The sequence below is a fragment of the Pipistrellus hanaki genome (genome assembly GCF_964339955.1).
Source record: "Pipistrellus hanaki genome assembly, chromosome: 10".
Taxonomy (NCBI): Eukaryota; Metazoa; Chordata; class Mammalia; order Chiroptera; family Vespertilionidae; genus Pipistrellus; species Pipistrellus hanaki.
Genome location: NC_140512.1, coordinates 25008961 through 25036084, shown reverse-complemented (window position 1 = coordinate 25036084; position 27124 = coordinate 25008961). Strand labels below are relative to the sequence as shown.

Below are 27124 nucleotides of genomic sequence, written 5' to 3'. Positions count from 1 at the left end.
GCGACGGCGGCGCGGGGTCCCGGCCCGAGGCTCCGAGCGAACCGCAGCGCGGCTCCCGGACCCTACCGCACCGCACCGGCCCGAGCGCCGCTCCCCGCCGGCCCGAGCGCTCTCTCGGCGGCCCCAGCCCCGCGCGGTGCGGACGCGGGACCCGCGGCCCCGGCGCGGCCGGCACTCTCCGGCGGGCGTGCGGGCGGGCGGCCCAGAGCCCAGAGCTCCGCGGAGCCTCCCGCCGGGCGGGCGCGGGTTCCCGGGAAGGGCGGCCGGTCGGCCGGTCGGCGCGGGGCGGCGGCGGGACTCCCCGCCCGGAGCGCGAGGAGAGCGGCGGCAGGTAACGCAGCCGCCGCGGGGGCCGAGGGGCCGGCCTGCGCCCGCCGCGCTGCGGGCGGCTCCGCGGAGCTCCGGGCTCGGCTCGCCCCCAACTTCACCGGTCCCGCCGCCAGGAGCGGGGGCGGCGCGGGAGGGGGTGCGGGGAAGAGGGCGCCGGGCTCCTAACGGATTCTCCCCGGAAAACTTTGCCCCGCGCCGGGAGGTGTGCGCGCCCGCGGGGAGGGGGTGGGGGCCGGGGCTCGCGGGCGGCCGGGCGGGGAGCGGAGCCCGGCGGCCCGAGCCCGGCGCCGAGATTTGGGGAAGTGGCGCCCCGCGGGGGGAGGGGGCGGGGGGCCCCGCGGGGAGGCGCCCCAAGGTGTCCCTCTCGCTTCCCCCCGCAGCTGCGGACGATGCGGCGGCGAGCGGGGCTGCGGCGGAGCCGCCCGGCCCCCCGCGCCTGAGCGCCCGGCCCGGCGATGCGCGGCCCCCGCTGAGCCGGCGGCGCGGGAGCCGGAGCGGAGCCGGAGCGGCGGGCATGCCGGCTCGGCGCCGAGTGTGAGTGACTCTGGGGGACAGTGAAGGAGCCCCAACATGGAGGACTTTTCTACCAGGACCTACGGCACCAGCGGGCTGGACAACCGGCCGCTGTTCGGGGAGACGTCGGCCCGGGTGAGCGCTGGCGGGGCTCCGGGCCGGGGCTGGGGGTCCGTCTGTCGGTCTTTCTGTGTGTCTGTGTGTCTGTCTAGGCGGGGTCCCGAGGGCGCTGGGAGGCAGAAAGCTGGCTCCCCCACCCGCTCCCCTCCCCTCCCGGGGTGTTTGCCCCGCCGCTCGGCTCCCTCTCGGGGGCGGGGGTGGCCCGGCGCCCTGGCGGCGGGAAAGTTGGCCAAGTCCTGGGCTGCCGGGGCCCTGGAGTGGCGGGCGGGGGCGGGAGGTGTTTGCACACCCGCCGGGGAGCTGGCCTTGGAGAGGCTTCCGTACCGGGGGCCCCCACCCCTCCCCGGAGGTGCTTCTCTGATTGCTGTGCTTCCAGGGCCATTAACGGTCCGCCGCCGCCGCCGCCGCGGCGAGAAGTGAGAGTTTCTTGTTGACTTTTCCTCGCAGGAAGCGGTCAAGGGTCTCCGGACCCACCCAGGCCCCGTGGTTATACGTTATTTCAGGCTTTGCCCGAGTCTGTTTTTCTCACCAGCCTCGTCCTGGGCTGTCCTGGGCCGGGCCAGGGAGAGAGCGCCCTGTCCCGGCCTCGGCGGTCTTGTTCGGAGTGCTTTGGGCCAGAGGAGCTTGTTTCTGTGGTGGTGGTGGTGGTGGTGTTGGTTTCACCTGGAAAGTGGCACGGGCGGCCTTGGATCCCTGATTGCTCTCAGGCTCTCAGAAAGTCGTGTGCATGGGAACCCACGTCCTCTTGGGTTTCTCAGCCTGGACAGGGACAGAATAGGGACCTGTACACCCCAAAGTCTGGGACAGGGGCCTGAATCTGGAAGCTGCCAGCCTGCTACAAGACGACCACTTTATTTATTTACTTATTTAGTTAGTTTTTAAGTTGATAATCTTTCCATTTTTTAATTTATTGATTAAGCCGGTATCACATATTTGTCCTCATCCCCCCATTCCCATCCCAAACCCCTCCCCATGCATGCCCCCACCCCCCTGTTGTCGGTGACCACTGGTTAGGCTCATATGCATGCACACAAGTCCTTTGGTTGATCTCTCTCCCTTATTCCCATTCTCCCTTACCTTCCCTCTGAGGTCTGACAGTCTGATCGATGACGACCACTTGGTTTTTTAAAAAAAAACACAACTCCATGTGGATTTTGTTTTCTCTTAAAGTATCTTAAGGAAAAATGCTTTAAGCCTGAAGTCGAGGAGGATGTTCCTTGTTTGTCTTGTGGCTTTGCCTGATCGCAGGCCGCAGGCACCTGGCTTGAGAAGTTTGGCTCCAGTCCAGTAGAAGTTTCTCTGCTCCCATTATTGAGCATTGTGTGACAGGCCCCGGGGTCCAAGGAACCCAGCGAGGCGGAGGAGACATGTGAACAGTGTGATGCCATTAGGTGTGTGCTATGGATGGGGCATGGAGGGCTCAGAGGAGAAGCTGGTCACATTATTTGGGAGGCTTGGGGGAGAGCCTAGGAGAGCTTCTCCAGTCAGTGTCTGGTAGTCATGAACTTCAGATATGAATGCCTCTAAACTGGAGTTTGGAGAGGATTTGGAGCCTGGAGAACGGAGGCAGCTTGTTGCTTGAAGGGATCAGACAAAAAGCATCTGGCTGCCCAGCAGTTTCGACAGCTGAGAGGTTCACCGTTTCTCCCATGGGCCTGGGCACACAGATTGGGGTTCTGAGGAATGCAGGTTCTGACCTCACTTAGCCCCATAGCCCTGGGCACTGAGGTAGGTGACTTGGTTGGTAATTGACTTGTTGATTATTTATCCTCATCCAAGGATATTTTTTCCCCATTGATTTTTTAGGGAGAGTGGAAGATAGGGAAAGACAGAGAGAAATATCAATGCGAGAGAAACACATCTATTGATTGCCTCCTGCATGAGCCTGGACCAGGGCCCTGACCCGGGAGGAGCCTGCAACCGAGGTGCTTCAGTGACACTTAATATTAATGAACTACTTTTGATGAGAAAAATCTAGAAAGGGGAAATCCCACTTCTTATAGTGTGACAGATCTTCTGACTTCTTATATTTACCTTATAACAACTGACCAGACATACAGCCTCTCAATTCTATTATTTTAAAATTTATTTTTTAATAAGTTTACATATGATGCTGTTCTGTATTAGTTTCAGATGTACAGCAAAATTGTTAGAAAATCATATACTTTGCAGAGTAGTCCCCCAGCCTGGCCCCACACCTATTTATCTTGGTGTTATTGACTGTATTCCTTAGGTTGTAATCTATATCTCTGTGGCTATTCTGCAACTACCAATTTGTACTGCTTAATTCCTCAGTTTTAAATCTAGAAAGGACTAGACCTTAACTTTTAGGCAAAGATGACTAAAGCCCACAGAGTAGTGTAGCCTAGAGGGAAACTGTTCTTGCTTAGTGCCAGCATCTGCTAGGATTCAGCTTTCTTCCCTTTGATCCTCAGATTCCTTGGTAAGGTGTGTGTTGTTGTTGTTAGAACCAAGGAAGCTGAACCACAAAGCAGGTTACCTTTTTCAGTCACACAACTAACTCTGGTTAGGACTTACCAACGCCCTTTCATGAGTTGACTGGTATAACACTTCAAAAGCACGGTGGACACTCACTCACCTATTACCCTTTCACAGGAAATCGGTGAAGTGGCCACCCGTGGTCACGGAGTGAGTGAAAGGGAGTGAGAGCTACTAGGGCCGTGGTCGGCAAACTGCGGCTCGCGAGCCACATGTGGCTCTTTGGCCCCTTGAGTGTGGCTCTTCCACAAAATACCACGATCTGGGCGAGTCTATTTTGAAGAAGTGATGTTAGAAGAAGTTTAAGTTTAAAAAACTTGGCTCTCAAAAGAAATTTCAATCGTCGTACTGTTGATATTTGGCTCTGTTGCCTAATGAGTTTGCTGACCACTGCACTAGGGAATAATAAATATATAACCACAGCGCCCTTCTGGGCAGTGCCTGAGGGCACTTCTGTCTTCCTCTGTACTGGCTGCATACAGTGATTTCAGGCACTGAACTCCAACTGTATTCACTCTTTAGCATGATACTTAGGAATAGCTTTACAGATAGAGTCACGGAATGAAAGGCAAAAGCAGCCAGTTCTCTATTATTACATAACTACCTAAGGGATAAGACAAGGGAGGAAAGCTGTTCAGTTTTTCTAAGAAGTAATTCTCATATTTCTTGATACCTTTGGGATTACATAATACTAAATGGGCTATCTTAGGGGTGTCGAACTCAATCAGAGAAGGGGCCAAAATCTAAAATCCAGCCTAAATCGCGGGCCGAATGGTTTACTGAACAGTCATAAACTGACAATGTCATAAACTGACAGCGGAGTGCAGTGATGACAGCGGGGTGCGGGCCACATTGCAAGGCCTGGCGGGCTGGATTTGGCCCGCGGGCCTTGTGTTTGACACATGTGGGCTATCTTATACATCCTGGTCAGAATGTCTCAATGCTTTTTTGCCTTTTGTATCTGTTCCAAGTTCTGGGATAGATAACCTCTCTTTTAGAAAAAAGCAAACCTGGCACAAATGCCATGGCAATCCAGGATATCTGAGGTTCTTAATGTGCTGTAGCTTCGCATTTTCTAAAGAAGCACTATCCAGTAGAAATATAATGTGAGCCACGTACCTGATTTTACATGTCTCAGTAGCCATATTAAAAAGTATAAACAGCCCTAGCTAATTTGGCTCAGTGGATAGAACGTCAGCCTGCGGACTGAAGGGTCCCAGGTTCAATTCCAATCAAGGGCACATGCCCAAGTTGCTGGCTCTATCCCCCCAGTAGGGGATGTGTAGGACGCAGCCAATTAATGATTCATCATTGATGTTTCTTACTAATGTTTCTATCCCTCCCTTCCTCTCTGAAGTCAATAAAAAAATATATTTTTAAAAAGTAAGTGGTTAAGAGCATCGGCCTATGCACAAAAGGGTCGCTGGCTCAATTCCCAGGAAAGGGCATGTTCCTCGGTTGCAGGTTTGATCCCAGGTCTGGTTGGGGAGTGTGCAGGAGGCAACTAATCCATGTGTCTCTCCTATATTGATGTTCCCCCTCCCTCCTCCCCTCTCTAAAAATCAATGGAGGATTAACAACAACAAACATTTTTTAAAGTTAAACAGATGAAATTAGTTTTAAATCCATACATCCAAAAGATTTTAATATTTAATCAAAATACAGTTGTTTTATTATACAATCAATATAAATGGAAATATGTAGCTTTACAATTGTTTTTTTTATAACTCCAGTGCGTGTTTTTCACTTACAGCCTGTCTCAGTGTGGACCGGCCACATTTCAGTGCTCAGTAACCACATGTAGTCAGAGTCCTATTGTATTGGACAGCCCAGTCTTAAATCGAGTGAATTATTAGTTAGGGTGGCTCCATAGTCTGTGGGACTTCTCAGAATATGTTAAAGTGCTAATTTTCATTGGGACTCTAGTTGGAGAAGAGTGCTTTTTGTACTGTTTTGGTGGCCAAGTCTTTTAGGACTGGCACAATGCCCTACCCAATTCTCATCTCCCCCTCCTCCTACCCAGGAGTATTCAAGGGACACTTTCTAGGGTTCGAAAGTGTTACTCAAGGAGCCTCCATCCCCTGCTCCTCCTTTCCCTCCCCTAGTGTGAACTAAAGCCTGGAGGCGTTCCCCCCTCTCTTGGCCAGGGCTACCTTTAGACGTTGCTTTAGGACAGCACATCCTTGGGGTAATCTTTCTATGTGATGGGCAGGCATTAAGTTATCCTCGGGGCCTGTAAGGCGGTCTTGATTTCTTGACTTGCTAGCTCACTGCCCAGTCATCAGAAATCATTTCAGCCAGTCTGACTGGTGAACCTAGCAGGGGAAGCTTCTGTCTGGGGGAGAAACCTAGTGCCATTGGTGGGAGGTAGTGTAAACCAGTTTGCAGACCAGCCTATTGATTTTCACTAGCCACCAAGTAAGTGATTCATCCTTTAAGAAGGTGGTGGCAGTTCTTATCCCTGTATTCCTACTTGGGTGTGATATGAGAAGAGTGAGTTACTTTGGAGGAAGGCACATCACTGGAGTCAGGTAACACTGGAGGGGAACCTCTGTGTAAGGGGCAAGGAATTGGCCTCAATTCTCAGGTTTTTGGTTGCAAGGCAAACGTTCCATGTACCCTTTCCTCCGCTACTGTATTTTGTTTTTGTTTTTGTTTTTTTTTGGGTTTCTTTTAGGGATAAAGGTTTTTCTCTGATGTGTAGTCCAATTCAAGCAATTCAAACGTGGGGCATTTGATTTCTGCAAATACTAGTGTAAGATTAGAGGGGCTCCTTCTCGCCTTTTGAGGTGTGAAGGGCATGGGGGTTGCTTTATTAAGAACAAAGCTGTGGTTCATATGGTTGAGCCTGCCAGCTGCCTGTTCCCTTGCCCAGTGCCCCTAAGGCTGTCCTCCCAGGGTTCCCAGCGTCTTTCCTTCGGCAGAACTTGGGGTGATCCTCAGAGGAGAGCTAGTCACCCAAGGGACCAGGTCATGGTTCTCTTGCCTCTACTTTAGTTGCAGTTTCTTGGGCTGGAGAAACAGTTCGGGCAGATGGTTGGCCATGACTTCTTTTCCTGCTCTAATAAGTGTTCTCTCCCCAGCCCAGACCAGAGGACTCTTTGGGGTTTGGCTCAGGCATCTGTATTTTTAGAAAGCTCCTCAGAGGATACTGGTGCAGAGGGAGGGCCGACATCCCGGGTCTCCCCCAGGCTCCGTGGAAGCCCAGTCCAGGCTGGCACTTCTTGTGCACCTCTTTCCTTTAGCTGCCTCCCTGTCTTGGCAAATGTTGTTCTCCTTTCTGTAGGTCCCTGTCTTCTCCAAATTTCTGGATTCTGCTCAGTCTATTCCCCACCTCAGAACCTTCCTTACTACCAGCCTGCAGCCACACTTCCCTCCTACAAGCCTGGCAGTCAGAGGCCTCCAGCACTTGCTCCTTGTGCTTTGAGGGATTTATATATAGGTTGTCTCAGAGTATATACTCCGTGTGAGAGAGGCCGTGCCCTCATTTCTCCATAGCACTAGGCACAATGCTTTGCCTACTCCTTGATTTATGTATACTAAGTTTACAGTGAAGTGAGAATTTAGCATCACCAAAAAATAACCTGCATTCTTGGGAGATCGTGGAACATCTGTAACAGGTGGAAACTGGTGTTCAGGGAGAAACCTGGAATGCTGATACCAAAACTAGAAGTGGTGCTTCAGGCTCTCCTGCAGTTTAGGTCCTCACTCTCCCCTCTCCCTGCTGAGCTTCCACAAAAAGACCGGTCGTAGGAATACACACAATATTGTGTAAAAACACTTAAACTGAGGTCTGGCCTTTCATAAGTGGATGGTCTGCTGGGTTTTCTTCTCTGTAGATGGGTTTTCCAGGTCTGTGATAAGAGGCTGGATCTACCAAATTGAGTCTTTTATTTTCCCTTAGGGTCAATCCATAGGCCATGTATAGGTGACCATGTTTAGTGAATTGCCCTAGGGACATGTGTTTCTGTGGAAATTACGGAATGCATTTTAAATTGAGTCCAGGGCATAGCACACATCCTGAGGAGCCTCATCCCATTGGGAGATGGGCATTAGCTGTGGTGGAACTAACACTAACGCTATATTGACAACTACTTGCAAATCCTCTGTTAATGTCTGTTTCTCTGTTCTAGACACTTTATGTGTAGTATTTCCCAATCCTTACAGCAACCCTGCATATTTGACCATTGTGCAAATATGGGAATTTAGGCCTGAAGTTAAGTGACTTTTGCAAGGCAGGCATATGGTAGGAGAATAAGTCATGTGTTATCTCCTAACCTGAGGGTCCTTTACTATATACCACTCATTCTGAACAGTGGCACATAAAAATAGGGTACTTCCTTTGGTTACCAACTCTAGGGATCATTTGCCCCTTAAAGATGTAGAATAGGTTTGTTTCCTATTGTTGCTGTAATCTTTTTATTCATTTTTTTTTACAGAGAGGAAGGGAGAGAGATAGAGAGTTAGAAACATCGATGAGAGAGAAACATCAATCAGCTGCCCCCTGTACACCCCCCACTGGGGATGTGCCCACAACCAAGGTATGTGCCCTTGACAGGAATCGAACCTGGGGCCTTTCAGTCTGCAGGCTGATGCTCTATCCACTGAGCCAAACCGGTTTTGGCAATTGTTGCTGTAATCTGATTTTCATAAATGGTGCTTTAGTGAAAAGAATATATTTCAATAGCATGTACCTGTGAGAAAGAGAATCTGGCAGAATGGGTATAACAAAAACATTCACAATGGAAAGATACTTCAAAATGTGAATCTGTGGTATAAGAGAAACATGTAAAAACGAATGTGTACTTACTGTGTCGAGAGAGAAGTGAGGGGAAAGTTGTTGTTCAGGGCTACACAAGGCCGTGGAGGATGTGGATGCACTGAGAGGTCAGAGCGTGAGACTGGCAGGTGTGGGCGGCCCTGCATTCCCGTAAATCCTTTCTCACGCGTCCGCTGGCACCGCTCAGTCTGGCGTTTCTTTGGCGAGCCTCCCAAGGATAGAACCTTTGATCAGAGAAAATGTGTCCCCTCACTCTCCACCCAGTGGGTGCTGTTCCTAGGGCTGTCCCTGGTGCCAGCGTGAGGGGAAGCTCCTGCTGAGTCAGAGCCAGGTACCGCTGGGGACCCAGGTTAAACCCTCTGGCTCGGCTGGGCCCAAACCCTCCTCCCACACCCTCGGTGGGTGTGTTCCCAGAGGGCTGCCCTTTACGCGTGCCATCCGGCCATTTCCAGAGCTTTCCTGAAAGTTGATTTGGAAGAAGACAAGGAAAATCATTTCTGAGAATTGGCCTTTTATTTATGGTATGAGAACCCTTATGTTTGATTGGGAAATGAAGAAGTTTGGACGCAAAATTGCACAATTGTTGGATGTGGCTCAAGGGTGTGAATCACTCCTTGAAGGCTAACAAAGGTGGGAAGGAAGGTCATGCCCTTTGGAAGTGTCAAACATGCTGAATAGATTGCTTTCCTTCTCTCTCCCTCACAAGACGGTCACCGCATTAGTGACCCCAAGAACATGTGGGCTAGGGATAACAGGGGCTAGGGATAACAAGTACTGAATTTAAAGGGATGAGCCCTTTAATGAAAGGATGAGCAAAGGGCCAGGGAGCACGAAGAAGGGCGTAATTCCCCAGGAGACATCAGATCAGAGGGTTTTTGAATTTAGACCTAGAAGCAGAACATCAGACTTAATAAGAGGAGGTGACCAGAAGTCCCAAACAGGAGGTCCAGCTTGTGTCAAAGGGGTAAGGGCTGGAAAGTATAGCAAGTGGCCCGGGGTTGTGATGGTTCCATGTGACTGGACTGTTGAATTTGGGAGGCAAGGTCAGAGGAAGGGTGGGGCTGGATGGAGAGCCTTGAATGCCTTGCTAAGGAGTATGATTTTCTTCTGGAGGCTTTAGGTTCAGTGTGCATGAACTTTTTTTTTATTCAATTATTCATCGTTATGCATACTTGGAAATGTGCTATGTGCTGGATAGTATATCTTTTCTCATGGAGCATAGATGTACTTTAGGGAAGATAGGCATTAAACAAGTCTTTGTTCTTTCTTTCTCTTATTAACCCTTTGCACTCCGAACCATTCTGGACATTGGCTACCAGCTACTCGACGCTACTTTGCGGTGGAGTGCGTTGAAATAACTCAATTCCCCGTAATCACTAATAAACTGCAATGTCCCCTGAGAGGGGACATCCGAGTGATATGCTAGAATTCCGATGTCCCCTGAGAGGGGACAGCGGAGTGCAAAGGGTTAATAAGCATCAGTCATCCTGGCCTTTTTTTTAAAGTAGTATTTAAAAAATCTTCCTTCCTTCCTCCCTCCCTCCCTCACTCACTCAGATAGAAAACATCTTAGATCGGCTGCCTCCTGCATGCTCCCTTCTGGGGATTGAGCATGCAATCTGTGCATGTGTCTGAGATTAGGAATTAAATCAGTGACCTCTTGGTGCAAGGGTCAATGCTCAACCACTGAGCCATACCAGCTGAATCTGGCCTTTTTTTCTCATTTAATTCCCAAGCTCACTTCTGTCTCAGGGCCTTGGCGCTGGCTTGTTTGCAATATTCTTCTCTAAGGTCATTGCATGTTTCATTTATTTTTCTTATAAAGGCCCCTGCTCAAAAGTCACATCATCAGAGGAGATTCTTTTGACTAAAACTAAGCCCTCAATTTCCACCCTGGTTACTCTTCTTTTACCCTGTTCTATTGTCTTCCTAACTTCCTAACACTTAGCATGTGAAAAAAAATAGAGAATGAATGCTTAACATCCAAGTTGGAAACAGAATGGATAGAAGGTTCTTCTAATATTGAGGGAGTTGAGGTTTTTGAGGCCAAACTCCATGTAGGAAGAAATTCAGTGTAGAGATGAGAACAGGCATAATTAATTGAGCCAGAGAATGGGTGCAGGATTGGCAGAGGAATTGATCACCTTCCGGTCCTCTGTAAGCCAGAGGAATGAAAACAGGGGAGTTTTCCTTTTTTGTGTGTGGCTTTTTTGTGTGTGTAAGAATTTCTGCTGCTGTATAGTCTTCAAGAGTGGTACCAGGAACCTGTTTGAGGTAGAGCTAACTACTTTCTTGAAAGAGACAAAGAGTCAACCCAAAGTAAAGGCCATGGAAAAACAGTGAAAGCTCAGCCGAAAACATGAATTCATGGTAAACTCAGTTAGTTTGTTCTTTTAGCTAACAATTGAGCATCTAGTCTATGCTGGGCACTGTGATTGGCCGAGGGAAATGACCAGTGCCACTTTCTACCAATACGGTGACACCTTTGTACAACCAGAAGAACATTATCTGCACTCTGCTCTCTCAGTCCCATGTCAGACATGGCCCTTAGCCTTCAGGACCCTGTAGAGCAGAGGAGGAGGCTGACGAGTAAACTGGGAGTTAAGAAGTTAGGACCGTCTGAAGGTTTCACAGCAAGGCTTCACCCCAGCATAGAAGCAACTGGGGTGTTGAGGGTGACTCTGGGCTGGGTTTTCAAAGCATCCACAGCAGCTGAGCATATCCACCAGGAAGTCTTCTGTGCATTGCTGAAACTGCTGACTCCACCCACGGTCAGAGATTGGGAGGGAGGCCCTCCGGTCAGAGGTTGGGATGATATAGTCAGTGGATGTGGGTGAAGTCCAGTTTCAGGCAGTAGAGCAGAGGGTTAGAGGAAGAGGGATGTGGCAAAGCAGGTGCTGAAACAATTGAGGTAACTGAGAAGAAGGGAATGAGACTGCCAGGGTGCATATGTTTCAGAAACTTGAGGATGTTTTATTCCATAGACTAGTATTTCTCTCGTGGTTCTGGATGCTGGAAGTCTAAGGTCAGGTGCCTGCAGGGCTGGGGGAAGGCCCTCTTCTGGGTTGGAGACTTCTGAGTGTATTATCACGTGGCAGTAGGGGCTAGGGAGCTCTCCGGAGCCTTTTATTTTTTAAATAAGGGCACTGATCTCATTTATGAAGCCTCCACCCTCATGACCTACCACTTCCCTCCTAATACAGTCACATTGAGCCCTAATATGAATTTGGGAGGGGGTGTGACACAAACATTCACACATAGCAGAGGATATCCCTGAAATCACCTGTCAGCCTGCCCCGCACTTCTGGCCCCGTGAGTGTGGGATGGGCTGTGGGTAGCAGAGCTCTGTTGGGGAGAATGTTCAGAGACAGCAGCGAGGGAAATCTAGCATGGGAGGATGCTGTCGCCCCAGAGACAGGGAGCTCACATGGCAGACTTTCAGGGTCTGGGTGGGGCGTAAAGACTGGCCCCGTAGGACTGAGAACACCTGGAGAGGCGGTGTGGGTCTATAGGGCTCCCTGTGGTGGTGTCTGACAGGAAGGACTTTTATGGTGTCCGGAGAAAGACAACAGTAAAACCTTTGTATAAAGGACTCATTCAGTCAAGGGGGTTTCCATTAAAGCTGAAAGTCCCTTATATAATAAAGTAGGTTTTTCAAATGCCTTTGTTCAAAATTTGACAAATTAGTTGTAGATATAGTTGTGTAATTAAAATTAGGTATTTATGGCAGTTTTAATTTCACAGAGTTTTCTCTATGTATTATTGTACTTTTACGTTTATACTGAATAAGTCTAGTAAATGTGTGCATTTACCAGTCACTGCAAGTAAACAAATGCCCACAGCTGGGGCGTGGTTTAGTATCACGTGGGAACATCACCTGCACCTGTTAAACTGCTTCAGAAAGTCACACCGCGTGACCTCAGAGCCCATGCAATGTGATCATGTGCTAATCATTCACTGAACATTGTTTACAAGTGGTGACTTTTGGATTTAAATATGGATATAGTTGTAGATATGTAATATTTACGTCAGCAAAAACTGTTTTTTCAGCATATGGCCTTTTTGCTAAAATATGTTAAAAATAACAGGGAATTAATAACAAAAAATACCCTAATTTCATTATTAGGCACACCTTGGTTAAAAGCCTTTTAAAATTGACAGAGTGTTAATTTTCATATATGGCATATGGACTGGAAATTTTGTCGGTTAAATCTGAAGTCCTGTAACACCAAAAATGGAGCTCTCCTTGTTAACCCTGCCCCACCTTCTCTCTGGAGTGTGGAGGGAATGTCTTCGTGGCGTTGTCCATGCGGGCTTTTCTCTTCTGCGAGGGCTTTTCTGTTTTGCTCCGCTTCTCCCCCGGTGTGAAGGACGAGCCCCTCAGCAGGAGTGCCGTCATGCCTCTGACACCATTCTGGTCCTGCTGTGCAGAGCCCTCGTCACTGGGCTGTGCTCAGGCTGGTTCACTATGGGTAATGTCCATAGAGTCAGGGGAGCCTAGCCTGGAGCCTCCATTAGCTGTGGGCCTTCCTGGCTGGCAAAGGCATGTCCTTTTGGGCAACAGGCCAGGCCCTAGCCTCTGTGCTGCTGGCTGTCCCTCATGGAGCAGCAAGGCCACTCACTGCTGAGGAAGATGAGGAGGAGCGCAGCCTGCGTTGTGAGAGGCATTGTAAGGAAAAAGCTGTCTGTGAAGCCTCTATTTAACCGCCTTCACCGCGCGAGTGCCAGCAGTGTGCCACTCTCTAGGAGGGAAAACAGTAGGCTGTCTTCCCCAACCTCACTGAACCGCCAGCCCTCATTGAAGATACAGGCAATACATTTTATTTTGGTGCAAGAAGTGTAACATGGGTAATGTGATCCTGGAGCCCTGAGACAGGAACATCTCACGTCCTGAGGGGAGGGACAGGGGATGGTGCCGGAGGTGATGTTTGAGTTGAGCTCTGAAGGATGAGCACACATTGGGACTGTGGCATGTCAGCCATCCCACCTCCCACCCCACACCTTATTCCTTTGGGAACATTATGCCTTTGGCTTTTCTATGGGTCAATAGAAGAAATGATTACGGACGAAGTGGCTGCATGTTCTGTCCTTGTATTTGCATAGACCCAGGCAACAAACTCTGTGTAGACCCAGGGTAAGCCTGCCTCTTGTGACCCAACATGCTTGCTTTTGGTAGTGAGAACTTACAAACCTCCCTGAATTTCCCACTTGGCTGCCAGGAATCTTCCTACTAACATGTGAACTTAAAGCAGAAAAGTTTTCTTTAGTGAAATTCTTTCCTGTAAACTCTTCATTTCCCAAACCCCTTTAGAAATTATTTCTTACCCTCTTTATTGTTGCTTAAATGGATTAAGAGTTTTACTATAGTAGCACAAGTCCATTTGGAAGCAGGCAGAACATAAATTGCTGTGGAAATAGAAGGTCAAACATGATATGACTTTTCTTAGCATTTCAAACTGCTGTCTAAGATGTTTCCAAGTTGCTGAGGATAATTGTCAGGTTTGGTTATTTTGGATTGTTACTGCCCATTTCCTTCCAGGGCCATCATTAAATAGCTGAGCATTTGAAATCAGTTTGGGGTTTGCTGTCTTGTAGCAAGATGCTGGCTAATGACTGACCAAGCAAGATTGGGTGGGGTGCTTCTATTTTTTGATGACTGGGGAGTTGGCATTCTACTCTGGTCCAAGTGGTGATTGATGATCCTGAGCTATAAGCAGGAAGGGACCAGAGGTCATTTGACTTGATAGACCCAAATGGGTTAAGGGATCCTTTTAAAGTTACACAACTAGCCTGTGGCAGAACTCCATGAAAACCTTGTTTTTGACTCTAATTTCAGGGACCACTTGTATTAGTGTACGGATTCTTAGACCTTTGAACTGCTCGCTAGGCTTGCATTTTGCATAAAGCATTGGATAGGAGACCTTACCATTACCTGTGTCATTGGATCTAGCTACCCATTGGTAAATGGAGGTAAGGTGTTCCTTACTTGCTTGACAGGTAGGAGCCATTTGCATGTATGTCCATTTTTTCTTCTTCCCCATTTCAAAGGAAGATGAAGATGTGGCTCCTCCTCCTGCTCTTCCCTCCCTGATGGCCAAGGAACCCTCACTTCCTTTCTCCTAAGTGCTCTCTGGCGCTCTGGATAGTGTAAACTTCCTGAATGTAGAGATGGTTTTATTCATTGTTGTGTGTTTGCATCTGGAATATAGGTGGATTTTTCTTTTATTGAAATATAATTGAGATAATGTTTAAATGAACAAATGACTTATGAGGTTATATATCAGAATCCTCCTCAAGACTATACATGTAAATTTTTATGTCCATGTGCTCATATCTGCATGTATAGGAGTTGACTATCTCTTAACCTCTTGTTGAGATTTTGTCTTTGGGAAGGACATCCTGATTCCCTCTCCTCTCCTCTGCAGGTAAGGATCAAGGCTGGTTTTGATCCTGTCAACCAACCTTCCTTGGGGAGTGAAAATAAACAATAGTATCAAGTTTAAGGCTCTGGGAAGGGAGAATGGTTTTGGTAGATGGAAAAAGGTGGTAAAACTTTTTTAGGAGATAGCGCTAGTTTCTGTGAGAAATTAAAATAATAGGAACTAGCTATACAGTGGAAATAATCTGAGTTTCAGTTAATTCCATAAACAGCAAAGATTAAATTCAGTAGTCTCTTTCCCCCAAGTACTCTATTTCTGATTTGGAGCCTATCAATTCTAAAACTCATGAAATACTAATTGGCTGTTTAATTGTTCTCTATTCTTTTATCTTTGGAGACTGGGAGCTGGGGGAGCTAATAAAGCCCTGGAAAACAATCTCTGGGCCCAGGGGAAGGTCTCTCACCTTTGACTTGGACTGAATCAGTATTCAAAATGGTTTCATTTAGAATCTAAACTTCAGAGTCATGCTTCTTAAAATTTTAAATGTGCACAAAAGTCACCTGAGTGGTTGGTAAGATGCAGATTTTGATTCAGTGGGTCTGGAGTGAGACCCAGCATTCTGCATTTCTCACGGGCTCTCAGCAGGGGCCGGTGTTACTGGCCCACAGAACACACTTTGTGTAGTAAGCATTTAAGAAGAAAGAGCCTAAGAATGAGAGGCCTTCCAAAGTTAACTGTTTTTGGCCTGTACTCATGGTTACTTTGATAGCAGAAGGTCTGAATCCAAGGTCTTGGCTTAGAGAAAGAATAGCCTGTTAAGAAACTCTCCTTCCCTTTGCCAAATAGTTCATCCCATCTTGGGAGTCCAGAGAGACTGTGTAGATGCCTCAGTGTTCCATTTGGTGAACTGTCTAGAAGGAAAGTAGGGTAGTAGTCATTAGTTTAGATATATTTTCATGAGAGATTAAAACTAGTTAAGCCTACATGGATAAGTCTGACAATCTGAAAAAAAAAAAAAAATCACTTATGAGGAACTCTTCATTCCTGGGAGATAAACACTTCATGGTAATATCTTGCCAATAGGCTTTTTGAGGTGTTAACTTTGTCTAGACCAGCAGTAGCATTCTAGGTTGCTCTTCCAGTGAGGAGGATAAATGGAATCTGCTCTGTTGGCATTGAATCTTGTCTCCATCACTCATTGGTATTGAGAACTTGGGCAAGTTTTCAATTTCTCTGAGCCTGTTTTATTCTCATGATACCATTTCATCCCAGAACTTTTAGAAAAGATATGCAAAAACTTTTGGCATAGTTACTATTCCTTACCATTATCTCTCCCCCAAGACACACACACTTTAATCCTGGTTGGCAACTTGCTGTTCGGAGATGAGTGATTCTTGGCTACCTCTCACTTAAACACCTGCACTGGCCTCTTTCTGAAGGAAAGAGGAATGTTGGCAGGTATGTAGACTTCCTTAAGCTTTTGCAAATCCCTGGAGATTATAAAGAGATGGGAGCAGATACTCTTGACTTCTCAGCGTAGACCATAAGAGTTTAGATGAACCTTTTTCACAAGGTAGAGTGGTAATAGACTATATACACATTTATGTTAAACACACACACATTTAAAATTTTGTGTTGTGCAGGGACCAGTTTGGCTCAGTGGATAGAGCGTTGGCCTGTGGACTGAAAGGTCCCGGGTTCAATTCCGGTCAAGGGCATGTACCGTGGTGGTGGGCACATCCCCAGTAGGGGGTGTGCAAGAGGCAGCTGATTGATGATTCTCTCTCATCGATGTTTCTAACTCTCTATCCCTCTCTCTTCCTCTCTGTGAAAAATCAATAAAAAATATATTTAAAAAATATATATATATTTAAAATTTTGTGTTGTGCGGGAGTAATAGTGACCAGTGGTTAGCCCCTGGGTCTCTTCTCTAAGAATGGTCGGCATTCTAGGCTGCTATGTGCTGTCTAGGCTCCTCTAGCTGAGGCGGTGTAAGGTTTGGTCCGAGCCTTCCTAGGTTAGAACGGGTGTGGTCGGTATTCAGTGTCCTTTGTACCATGCCACACGGACTCGCACTGGCCATGGTCTGGACAGTGGTTTGTCCTTGGTTAGATTAGGCACACACCATATAACTCTTGGCTTTCTTTCATGCTTGCCTCCCAGATCTGCTTGCCTCTTAACTTTGGATTCTTATTTTTCAGTATGAAATGAGTGTTTAGTTGCTGTTCTGTGCTGGTTTCTATACCCTTCCATCTCTGAGCTTTTGTTTATTCCATATCCTGCTGTTCTCTGCTAAAACTTTACCAAGACAACAGATTGATTACCCAGCTTTCTCAGAAATAAGACGGCTTGGTTTTATTGGCCTTCCAGTAGTGTTTGCTTATCAGGTCTTAAATCCTTATGACCTTATTCTGTAAACTCTACAAATAACTTCTGTAACTTAATACATATCTATGGCCTGCATAATTAGTAATGTATGTATGTGAAGTATTTAACTTTTTTAAGTCCCTATAACTGAAGCTAAATCTAGTCAGAGGCCCTGATTTAGGAACTCCATTTCAAAGTTGCTTCTAACTTGCTGAGTGACTTTAGGCAATATTTAACCACACTCACTGGGCCTAAATGTACCTTAACCTGTAAAATTAAGATTGGATTCGACCAGAAGGTTTTGAAACCATTGTGGTTTGTTGGGGTGAGGATGAGAAAGACAAGGCAGTCAGGGGGGTTATATATTGAAGACTTTGCTCCAATATATAAGTAAGTTGGAAAAAAACTCATGATGGTGCTTGACATCACTATAGTCTGGTTCTTTTCACCAAGGATCTGGGCTGGCCATCCCAGGGCTCCTATCTCTGTTCCTGCTCCTACTGTTCTAGCAGCACAGATTTTTTTTGTAAGCCTAATGTTCCCCACTGAACCCTTCTCCATCTTCAAAAGAGTTGAGTGTAAAAAATGTCCTATCCTGTGGACGAAATGGGGCCATATACACCTGACAATCTCAGGAGGCCTGTGTGTGGTGGCCTTACAAACATAGGATGGTCTGAAATTAAAACTTAACAGAAAGCAGTTTATAGTGGGAAGACTTGTCCTAGGCTAAAAAACAATCTCCCCTGACAAAGGTCAGTTTTCACCTTTACAATAAGCCTGTTGTTTTTTGCATAATAATCTACCTTTGGAATGTCAAAGTAATTTCCTTTATCCAGACCTCTCAAAGCAGAGCACCACTCTGTGGAGACCACAAATCTCTCATTGTTGTTAGTTGTTGACTGTTAACCATCTGTCATTTTACTATATATATATATATATATATATATATATATATATATATATATATAAATATTATTGATTTTTCACAGAGAGGAAGAGAGAGGGATAGAGTTAGAAATATTGATGAGAGAGAATCATCGATCAGCTGCCTCTTGCATACACCCCACCGGGGATGTGCCAGCAACCAAGGTACATGCCCTTGCCCGGAATCGAACCCAGGACCTTTCAGTCCACAGGCTGATGCTCTATCCACTGAGCCAAACCGGTCCCGGCTGTCATTTTACTTTTTATACAAACCCAGAGGTTTCCCTAATTTGCTTTCTCCTGCCTCCCTAATCTGTCACAAATAGATTTCATGTAACCCCCTTACAGCTTCTCTTTTGATTGTAATGTATAAATTAAGGTGCAAAACTGGCATTCTCTGGAGCAGTTTCTTAATCTGTTGAGATTTTGCTTCCTGGCAATTATCAATTTGGCTCAAATAAACTCACAAAAATTCTCTATAGGTTTTAATATTTCTCGTATTGACATCGTGTCTTCCCAGAGTACTTTCCCCACTTTGGTGGCAGAGTACACTCTGCCTTTCTGGCAATCATGTATGTGTAAAGAGTGGGGCAGGATCTTCGTTTCTTCATTCTAATCGTGCAGTGCCCAGTGCTGTACTTTTCTGAAAGTGCCATAGATCTACCAAATGGCTCAAAAACTCTTTTCTCTTTCAGGACCGAATCATCAATTTAGTTGTTGGCATCTTAACATCCTTATTGATTCTAGTAAGTATCTTTATTTTGTGTCTCACCCTTTTAAAAACTTTAGTATTGTGGTTCAATGAACTCTTAAAAAAAAAAAAAATACTTAAAAGGGGGCAGCATATCAGCACATGAAACATTCCAGTCATAATTACATTAAAACTTTTCAATTTTAATACCACTTAAAATTGCAATTAGTAACTCGAGTAGCTCAATTGGTTTCCACCTGCATATAGTTGAATATTTGAAATAGTACAAGTCAAATAACTTATTTTTCTGAGTTTGCCTAGTAAATAAGTAACGTGTCAGTGTCTACCACAAACTCCCTTCTGTACATCCTACCGGTCCTCACTTTTTTTGATAATATCTTAAGTTTACTTTGTTCCTTAAAGCACATTTATCATATTTTGGGTTAAAACTATTTGGTCATATTATGCAGCCTGTATAATACAGGTTGGTGCTATCACAATAAAAAACAAAAACAAAGCTATTTCCCATAGTCTGAGAGTGACATTTCTGTGGTGCATGTTCATTAAATGTAAGAAAACTTGAGGCAATTTGTTAGCAAGGCTTCTTAAAAAAAAAAAATAAATAATAATAATAATAGGTATATTGCGGTATCTATATGGTAGAAACAGCTCTCCATAGGGCATTAGAAATCCCTTTCAGTAATTTTTCATAATGTTAAACAAAAACAGTTTTGGTTATTTTTTTTGTTGGGAGTATTCAGAATAACAAAAAGGTTAGAACTTTTCTCAATGTAATTATTAATCCTAGCAATGAGGCTAAAATTCTTTTTAATCTTTGTTAATGAAGATATTATTTTGAGGTTAGCTAGTTATATTGCTCTTTTGTCACCTTTCACAAAGAAGGAAAAAGTTAGAAAGAGGAAGTGCTAAATGAAGTAACAGTCAAGCAAGTATTTTATTAAACATTACATTAAATTAACATTCCATAAGGCAAATCTGGTGATAAGTCACTTTACAATGTGAAGTATGTTATATTACATTGTCTTAACTAAATTACTCCTAAGGCCTAATTTCTCTTCATACAGGTAACACTGATCAGTGCTTTCGTTTTCCCTCAACCACCTCCAAAACCATTGAATATATTTTTTGCTGTCTGCATCTCTTTGAATACTATTACTGCCTGCATACTTGTGAGTACTGTTTAGAACGGAAACTGAATATCCTGGAGGGCTGAAGGTTGCTGTACCCGGACAAATTCCCAGCTCTGTGTCTATATGAAAGGGTATCTCTAATTACAACCCCAGCCCAAGGACGCCAGAATTCTCAATATTAATTTCAGGGTTTTCTTTTTTAATCTGAATTTCTTTTCTCTTAAATTCCAAAGTTGTAACCTTAAAGGGAAACTTCCCTTGGTGCTAAAAAATGGGGGGAAAAAAATACTTAAAAAGACTTAGGTGACCATAGATTTGTTGTGCTTAATTCATCTTTCTTCAAGAACTACATACTGGGCTCAGCAGACTTTGGGAAAGGACATCACTGTTCTTATGGGAAGAGATACAGCACTAGCGCTCTGGGTTTATTTCTAATAATTAAAAAGTCTGTTTTAATTTCTTGCTTACCTCCCAAATGAAAGTAATTCTCCAGGGGAACCCATAGCTGTAGTTGTACTTGTCACTTCAGTTTTGTTTTTTGTTTTTAAATATATTTTATTGGTTTTGTACAGAGAGGAAGGGAGAGAGATAGTGAGTTAGAAACATCGATGAGAGTCATCCATCAGCTGCCTCTTGCACATCCCCTACTGGGGATGTGCCTGCAACCAAGGTACATGCCATTGACCGGAATCGAACCCAGGACCCTTCAGTCCCCAAACCGATGCTCTATGCACTGAGCCAAACTGGTTTCGGCTGTCACTTCAGTTTTAATTTTACTACAAAGCTTTTATTTTAGGTTGAGAAATAAAGATGGTGGTAGGCCTCAGTTGGGTATTTGCCAAGTGTTCAGTCATTCATTAGTTGGTTATTGTTTCATTTCCTTTGATAAGAGGCAGAATCAACACAGTAAGCCCCTTATATTTGTTTTGACTCACATAGGGCTTAAATCATAATAGCAATATGCTCATTTGACTTAAGATTAAACAGGATCTCCAAACTAATGCACCGATTCTGCTGTCCTCTGATCTGAGGGCAGGACTGGCCACCTCACTTTAGGAGCCTTTGGAACAAAGCGACCAGAGATGCTCTCCTCCCACTCCCAGCCTAGAGCCAGAAGTGACTGACAGTAATTCAGTTTAAACCAAACACATGCATATGTAAGCCCAATTTTGTACTGGCAGCCTGAATTGTATATAAATTAAAAAGTTGTTGCCCCTTCCAGAACCTAAAGGAACTGTATTTTTTACTCAAATATGAAGGGGTGGGGAAAGATAGGTTTAATTGTTTAGATGGAGAAATATACAAAAGAATAAACTCTGGCATACTCTTAACTGCAAACCTATTTTTGCCCACCCTGTATTTAAAGCATCCAAAAGGTACACATTTTTGAATGCTTGCCAAATGATTGGTGGATGCTGTGGTTTGAGCATAGAACAATGTTAACTGAGCAAACAGGAACAGTATTATTTTGGATGCAGAGACTTAGTGGTATTACTTGAATGATAAAGAATAAGAATTGAATTCTGGCTGCATTAAGTCTCAGGAATGTATATTAATACAAAATCTGTCTCATCCAGGGGAAAAATAGTTATATTTTAAATACTTGAACCAATGGTTATTACTTAAATTTTTATTTAATTCTTCTTCTTTTAGATCTACTGGTATCGACAAGGAGACTTAGAACCGAAATTTAGAAACCTAATTTACTATAACTTATTTTCTATCACCATGTTATGTATATGTGCGAACCTGTACTTCCATGATGTGGGAAAGTGAGGCTGCCAAGGAGAAAACACTTACCAGGTCTCTTCAAAGCTATCCATTAGGACTGTGAATAAAAGCTGGATAAGGTATGCTGAAGAATCTCCTGCACAAGTCTGATACATGATTTTCATGTTAATTGTAAATCTAAATCCCCTTTTGCAGGGGAGACATTATATAGATCACTTTGTTTTTTTAAGGAGCTGATGTTGCACTTAAACATTCCACATTCCAACCCTTAAAGCTGAAACAGCACAAATGATTTTCACTTTTGAAATTGAAATTTTTTATAATGTAACAACATGGCGAAAGGCTATGTAACAATCAATCTTGCATTTTAAGACAAATATTCTTTTATTTCTGTTAAACTGAATATACAATTATTGTTCCCTAGGCAACCAACTCTTGCTTAAAACTACAATTTGTTTTCACATTAACAAAACAGAGACGGGTGAAAAGACAATTTGATTGTGAAGATCTAATTACAATAATAAATAAAATAATTTATACAAGGTTGTTTTTTTTTTGTTTACTTTTCTATAGAGTCATATATGTTAAAGCTTTAAGAGGCTAGTTTTGGTTTAACCTTTTCTAGTACAGGAATGACTCTTAATTTGTTTCATTTCATTACAGAAGCAAATTTTGTTTTTTAAATTGCCCGAGAGGGAGAAATTTTATCACACCCTCACCAGCTAATGCACTAAGTGAACAGCAAACTCTGATACCCTCCTTAATTATTTTTGGGGTACTTTATATTGCAAAATACGTAAGAAATGGTCATAATATAGGACAGGGAACTTCCTTCCCATTTCATTTTACTTCAAAGTGCTAATTTTGTAAACTGATGACAATGGGTTCTGAAGAAGTGAAAACTGTGTTTTGACACAACCACTATCCATAGTTCCTTTAAAGTAATAAAAAAAAAAAATCCTGTAGTGAATATTTTTATCTCTTAATGCTTTCTTCTCTACCCAGCTTGACTCAGCTCCCAATGCCAGCAATCAGTAAAACCAAAGGAAACTGCAGCACAATCATCTCCTAGGTCCGTGTCCTTGTCTACTGGTCAGTCTCAAGCTAATGATTATCTTTTTGAAGAAGGTCACTGGTAACTCCAGACCATGCTGATGAAATATAAAACAGGTTTACTTGGGACTAGTCAGAGATTCATATTTGATCATCAGAGATGAATATTTCACCATTTTTAAAACACAGTAGTGAAACTTTGGTGATTCAAAACTCTTCTCAGTGGCTGAAGTGAATAAAATTCCCTGCTAATAGATGGCACTTACCACAGGGATCTATGGACTTAAGACCTCCCATACTATACTTCCATAAGACTAAACCTCAGATGACATGTTTAAAGGAGGTAAAAAGTCATAGCAGCAACACTTCATGGCTTAAGCACTGTATGTATTTAAAAGCCAGAGGAATGGTAAGTTAAGCCTCTTGGGGATTGCTCCTATTTCTTTGGGGATGTTGTAGTTAACAGTGTGGCTTCTTTGCCTGAACTACCTGTTTCTAAGAATTACCTAATGACAGTTTACCAAATCTTCAACATCCTTTGAGTCTTCTGAAATAGGACTGCCCAAAGATGACCCAATGATATTTGATTCTTCTCGATGATGTTGGAATATGGGATCTGTAATGAGTTAAATTTCAAATTAGTCTTAAATGTATATAACATATATATCCTAACCCATGTCAAGAATCTAGAGTTAGTATTCTACCAAAGTGCAAAATTTAACAAGAAGACTAATCTTTATTGTTGGATCAAGAAAGACTAAAACAATTGAATTAATTATCTGCCTGATTTTTCTTCTTAAGACTTATCAGGCACATGATGGAGATGTATTACAGTACCTGTTAGTGTTGTCAACGGCAAGACAGATTCCGTATCTATAACATCAGATGCCTGGATAAAGCCATGTGGTGAAGGAACAATAAGTATTGTTTCATCATCAATTGTTGTTTGATCAACTTGTTCTTCTATAGTAGGAGACTCTAAATCCTAAATAATTAAAAAAAAAAAAAAGATTCTGACTCAGATTATTAGTTTTCCTTAAAATCCAAAACATGTTTAAGTTTGAAAGGACTTAACTTTCAAGTATCCCATCCTATATAATAAAAGCCTAATATGCTAAGTGTCTGGTGGTCTGTTCAACCAATCAAAGTGTAATATGTTAATGATATGCTAAGGCCACTCAGCTGCTCACTGTGATCACCAGGGGACCGAAGCTCCAACTCATAGGTTAGCTTGCTGCTGTGGTCCGGCTGATCAGGACTGAGTGGGATGGGATGAACATGCCCTGGAGCCTTCCTTTGCCTTCCCCAACCCGGATGGTGCACCAGTTGGGGGATGTTGGGAGAGCCAGTTTCAGCCTGATTCCAAAGGCCAGGCTGAGGACCCCACTGGTGCACGAATTAATGCACTGAGCCTCTAGTTTTAAAATTAAAATATAAAGAAATGAAAGTTAAGGTCTTAAAATGGACAAAAGAACCAATTCAGTTATAGGTCCCCTGATTATAGAATAATGCTCTTCTGTGGCATGAGGTTCCTAAACTAAACCACAAAGATCTGTATTAATCACCCTCAGGAAAATGCTTCCATGGGTTCCAGCAGATGTTTCCAAGGGAATGCTTTTAGTGCGGGACAGTGGTAAGACGGAGTAACACTGCTGGGCGACTGATACTTGTGCGGTCAGAGGTATGGGTTTGCACTTTATTTTGTGTCTAAAGAAAAGCCATATCACAGGATATCATATATATATCCTAACCCATGTCAAGAATCCATATCACAGGATAACATATATATCCATAAATTATTTGAGCTCTTTCCAAACTGCAGGTTTGAAGCTCAAGGCAAGAACCCATAGGCTGTTCACTTAAGTATAACTTACCTCAGTAACGTAAGTACAGGCCAAATGAGAGTGTGATTCTTCCTCTTGTTTAAGGTCTTCTGTTCTGACCATAACACTATTCATCAGTTCTGTGCTATTTTGGTCACTGAATTTGGATACACGAGCATCATTAAATGATGGCTCTACAGTCACCTTAGGCTGATGAATTTCATCTGGGAAAGTATCTGCTTCCAGGGCATCTGGAGGCTCAGGAAAATCCGATGAGTGAATATCATTATCTACTGTCAGTTCTGCTTGGGATATGGAAGAAGTGATGTCCTCTGAGGCAACTGTCTGAATGATGACTCTCGGTGTGTGACACTGCACTGTGACATTGTCACTTGTGTTCAACAAATGCTCTGGCTATAAAATGTTAAAGAGATCAATGACAAAATGAAAAAGTACCTATCATATTCAAGTTATAGGCAACAAGTGACATTTATAGGTGCTAATATGAGCTACTGTTCCCTCCCACCTCTCATCTCTGGAACTGCAGTGTTCTTATCACGATTATTCTAGAAACCCTGTTCTCTGCCCACATGGGCCTTTGCTCACTTAATATTCCTATTCCCCTAATACAAATCCATCACATGTAAAGATTCACAGGGAGAGAGGGATTTATCCCAGTGAAGGCAGAATGAAGATGTAAAACATTGGTCCTGGGACAACAGTGATAGGGAGAATGGTTTAAATACCGGTAAACTAATCTTGGTCTCTTTTAACAGGTATTCAAATACTCGAACCAAACTCAAAATAAACCCCCCTCCCCTCAGAGAGCTTGTTATGGAAGGCACATAGGTTCTAGCATAGTGTTAAAAACTAGAAAAACATGGAGACACTTGTCAGCCAATCTTCTCTACAAAAACTAGAAAACCCAAAGAGTTTATGTAAGGCAACATACAGATAAAGCATGGACAATGATCTGCTCAGGAGAAGCAGGCGCAGCAGCCGTCAGGGTTACTGTGGGACTAGCAGTCAGAGTGAGGGGAAGGCCTTGGCTTGAGCTTGTCTGAAGCAGGTAGGTACCTGGAGTCCCAGTGGGCTGTAAATGGAAAGACTAAAAGAAAAAAAGCACATCAACAGAGATACATAGACTACTGAGTTAGGTAAGTAGACTTACTAGTACTCATTAAGTCTAGCTTTGTATCCCAAACGGGGACTAATTCACTAGCCACAAAAGTACATACCAATTGTGTAGGTGTAAAATAAGTAATAAAATGAAGGTTATAATATCCTTTACTATGTATCCCTCTTAAGTCATTACTTAGCCTAGAGTTAAAAACAGAGAGGCAAAGCCTTTATCCTGCTGTCTACTTTCTGATTTTCTGTGCTCTGCTCTTAACTTGTTTCATGGGACTAAGATGTGGTAACATGAGCCACTGTTTCCCTTGTTATTAGCACATAAAAACTATCACTCTCCCAATTTCAAAAGCTTTACATTTTTGAAAAGGCCAGTGTTACTTGAATAGGTTTTTTTTTTTTTTTTTTTTTTTTGTCTAGAATGATTTTAGCAAATATTTTTTATATTAAGAGGAAATGTACAGACATAGCAATTAGCAGTGTTCTGCTAAAGAAAAAAGAAAATTCCTATTTGAAAAGCTGGTAAATGGACAACACATTTATTTTTTTGAGATTATAGAAAGATAACAAACTATTCAACACCCCTATACCTTTCATGACCATAAGCTTCTATATAATAATTGAGTTTAGTTTATCCTAACACTAAAGAAAAAGTATTTGCATGTTCTTTAGTCTGATGGGGTCTTGTGGACCTAAGCCACAACTGCTCTCCTGGGCACAGACCAATGCTCACAATTATCATTCTTTATCAATACACTATTGGCCTGATGCACACAATTCATGCACATTAAAAGGGAAGAGACCCAAACCCGGCTGGCCCCACCTGGCCGGCTGGGGACACAGCGTCAAGTCGCTGCCCACCCGCGCCTGCCGCCTCCTGCCCTGCTGATCGGTCATTACGGCATGAGGGCATCACGACCATTAGCATATTAGCTCTTTATTATATAGGATTAGAACTATAAATATTTTATTTTAACCCGATGAGTAAAAACTTGAAACATACCCCAGATATATGTGTATACATTGTTTATTTAGTCAGGAGGAGTAAAAGGTAGCAAAAAAGAAAAGTTCTGTTTTATACTATGAAAAAAGATCTTTATCCTTATTTTATATTTATAGACTACTGGGTTAGGTTTAAATAAACTAACAGAAGTTTGTTCTCAAAGAGAACTTTTTGCTGTGTTGGCAATTCTTGTGAGATTTGGCTGTGGAGAGTAAACTCTTGCACTAACAGTCCTTATGTTCACAATAAATAAATCTTAATTAAAATCTATTTTATATTTTCTTCATGAAAATTGAATGAATTCTGGCTTTACCCTATTTAGAAAACAGGGCAAGAAGTGGGAGTTTTTGTTTTGTTTTTTAAATATATTTTTATTGATTTCAGAAAGGAAAGGAGAGGGGGAGAGAGAGAAACATCAATGATGAGAGAGAATCATTGACCAGCTGTTTTTTGCATGCCCTCTACTTGGGATCAAACCTGCAACCCGGGCATGTACTCTGACCAGGGAATCGAACTGTGACCTCTCGGTTCATAGGTCAACACTCAAACCAGTAGAGCCACAGCAGCGGGGCGAGAAATGGGAGTTTTTAAATAAAACTTCCGTTTCCCCAAAAGGAAACTTCCAAAT

General features: G+C 43.8%; 2 protein-coding genes across 6 annotated transcripts in view; one reads left to right on the top strand and one right to left on the bottom strand.

Moving 5' to 3' along the window:
• Window positions 1-22032, top strand: TMEM243 (transmembrane protein 243). Its single transcript, XM_084897462.1, has 5 exons — window positions 1-331; window positions 711-978; window positions 18609-18659; window positions 19690-19794; window positions 21409-22032. Exons 2-5 carry the CDS (start codon window positions 901-903, stop codon window positions 21529-21531), a joined length of 357 nt encoding a protein of 118 aa, XP_084753588.1. The 5' UTR covers window positions 1-331; window positions 711-900; the 3' UTR covers window positions 21532-22032.
• Window positions 22033-22610: 578 nt separating this feature from the next.
• DMTF1 (cyclin D binding myb like transcription factor 1) overlaps window positions 22611-27124 on the bottom strand; it is a 42263-nt gene continuing 37749 nt past the window's right edge. For all 5 annotated transcript variants that reach the window (XM_084897406.1, XM_084897408.1, XM_084897407.1 and 2 more), the window contains 4 exons: window positions 25315-25470; window positions 24414-24776; window positions 23377-23524; window positions 22611-23155 (listed from right to left, as the gene is read on the bottom strand). In XM_084897406.1, coding sequence (XP_084753532.1) covers window positions 23046-23155; window positions 23377-23524; window positions 24414-24776; window positions 25315-25470 — 777 coding nt within the window. In that variant the 3' untranslated portion in view covers window positions 22611-23045. The remainder of the gene's footprint in view (window positions 23156-23376; window positions 23525-24413; window positions 24777-25314; window positions 25471-27124) is intronic.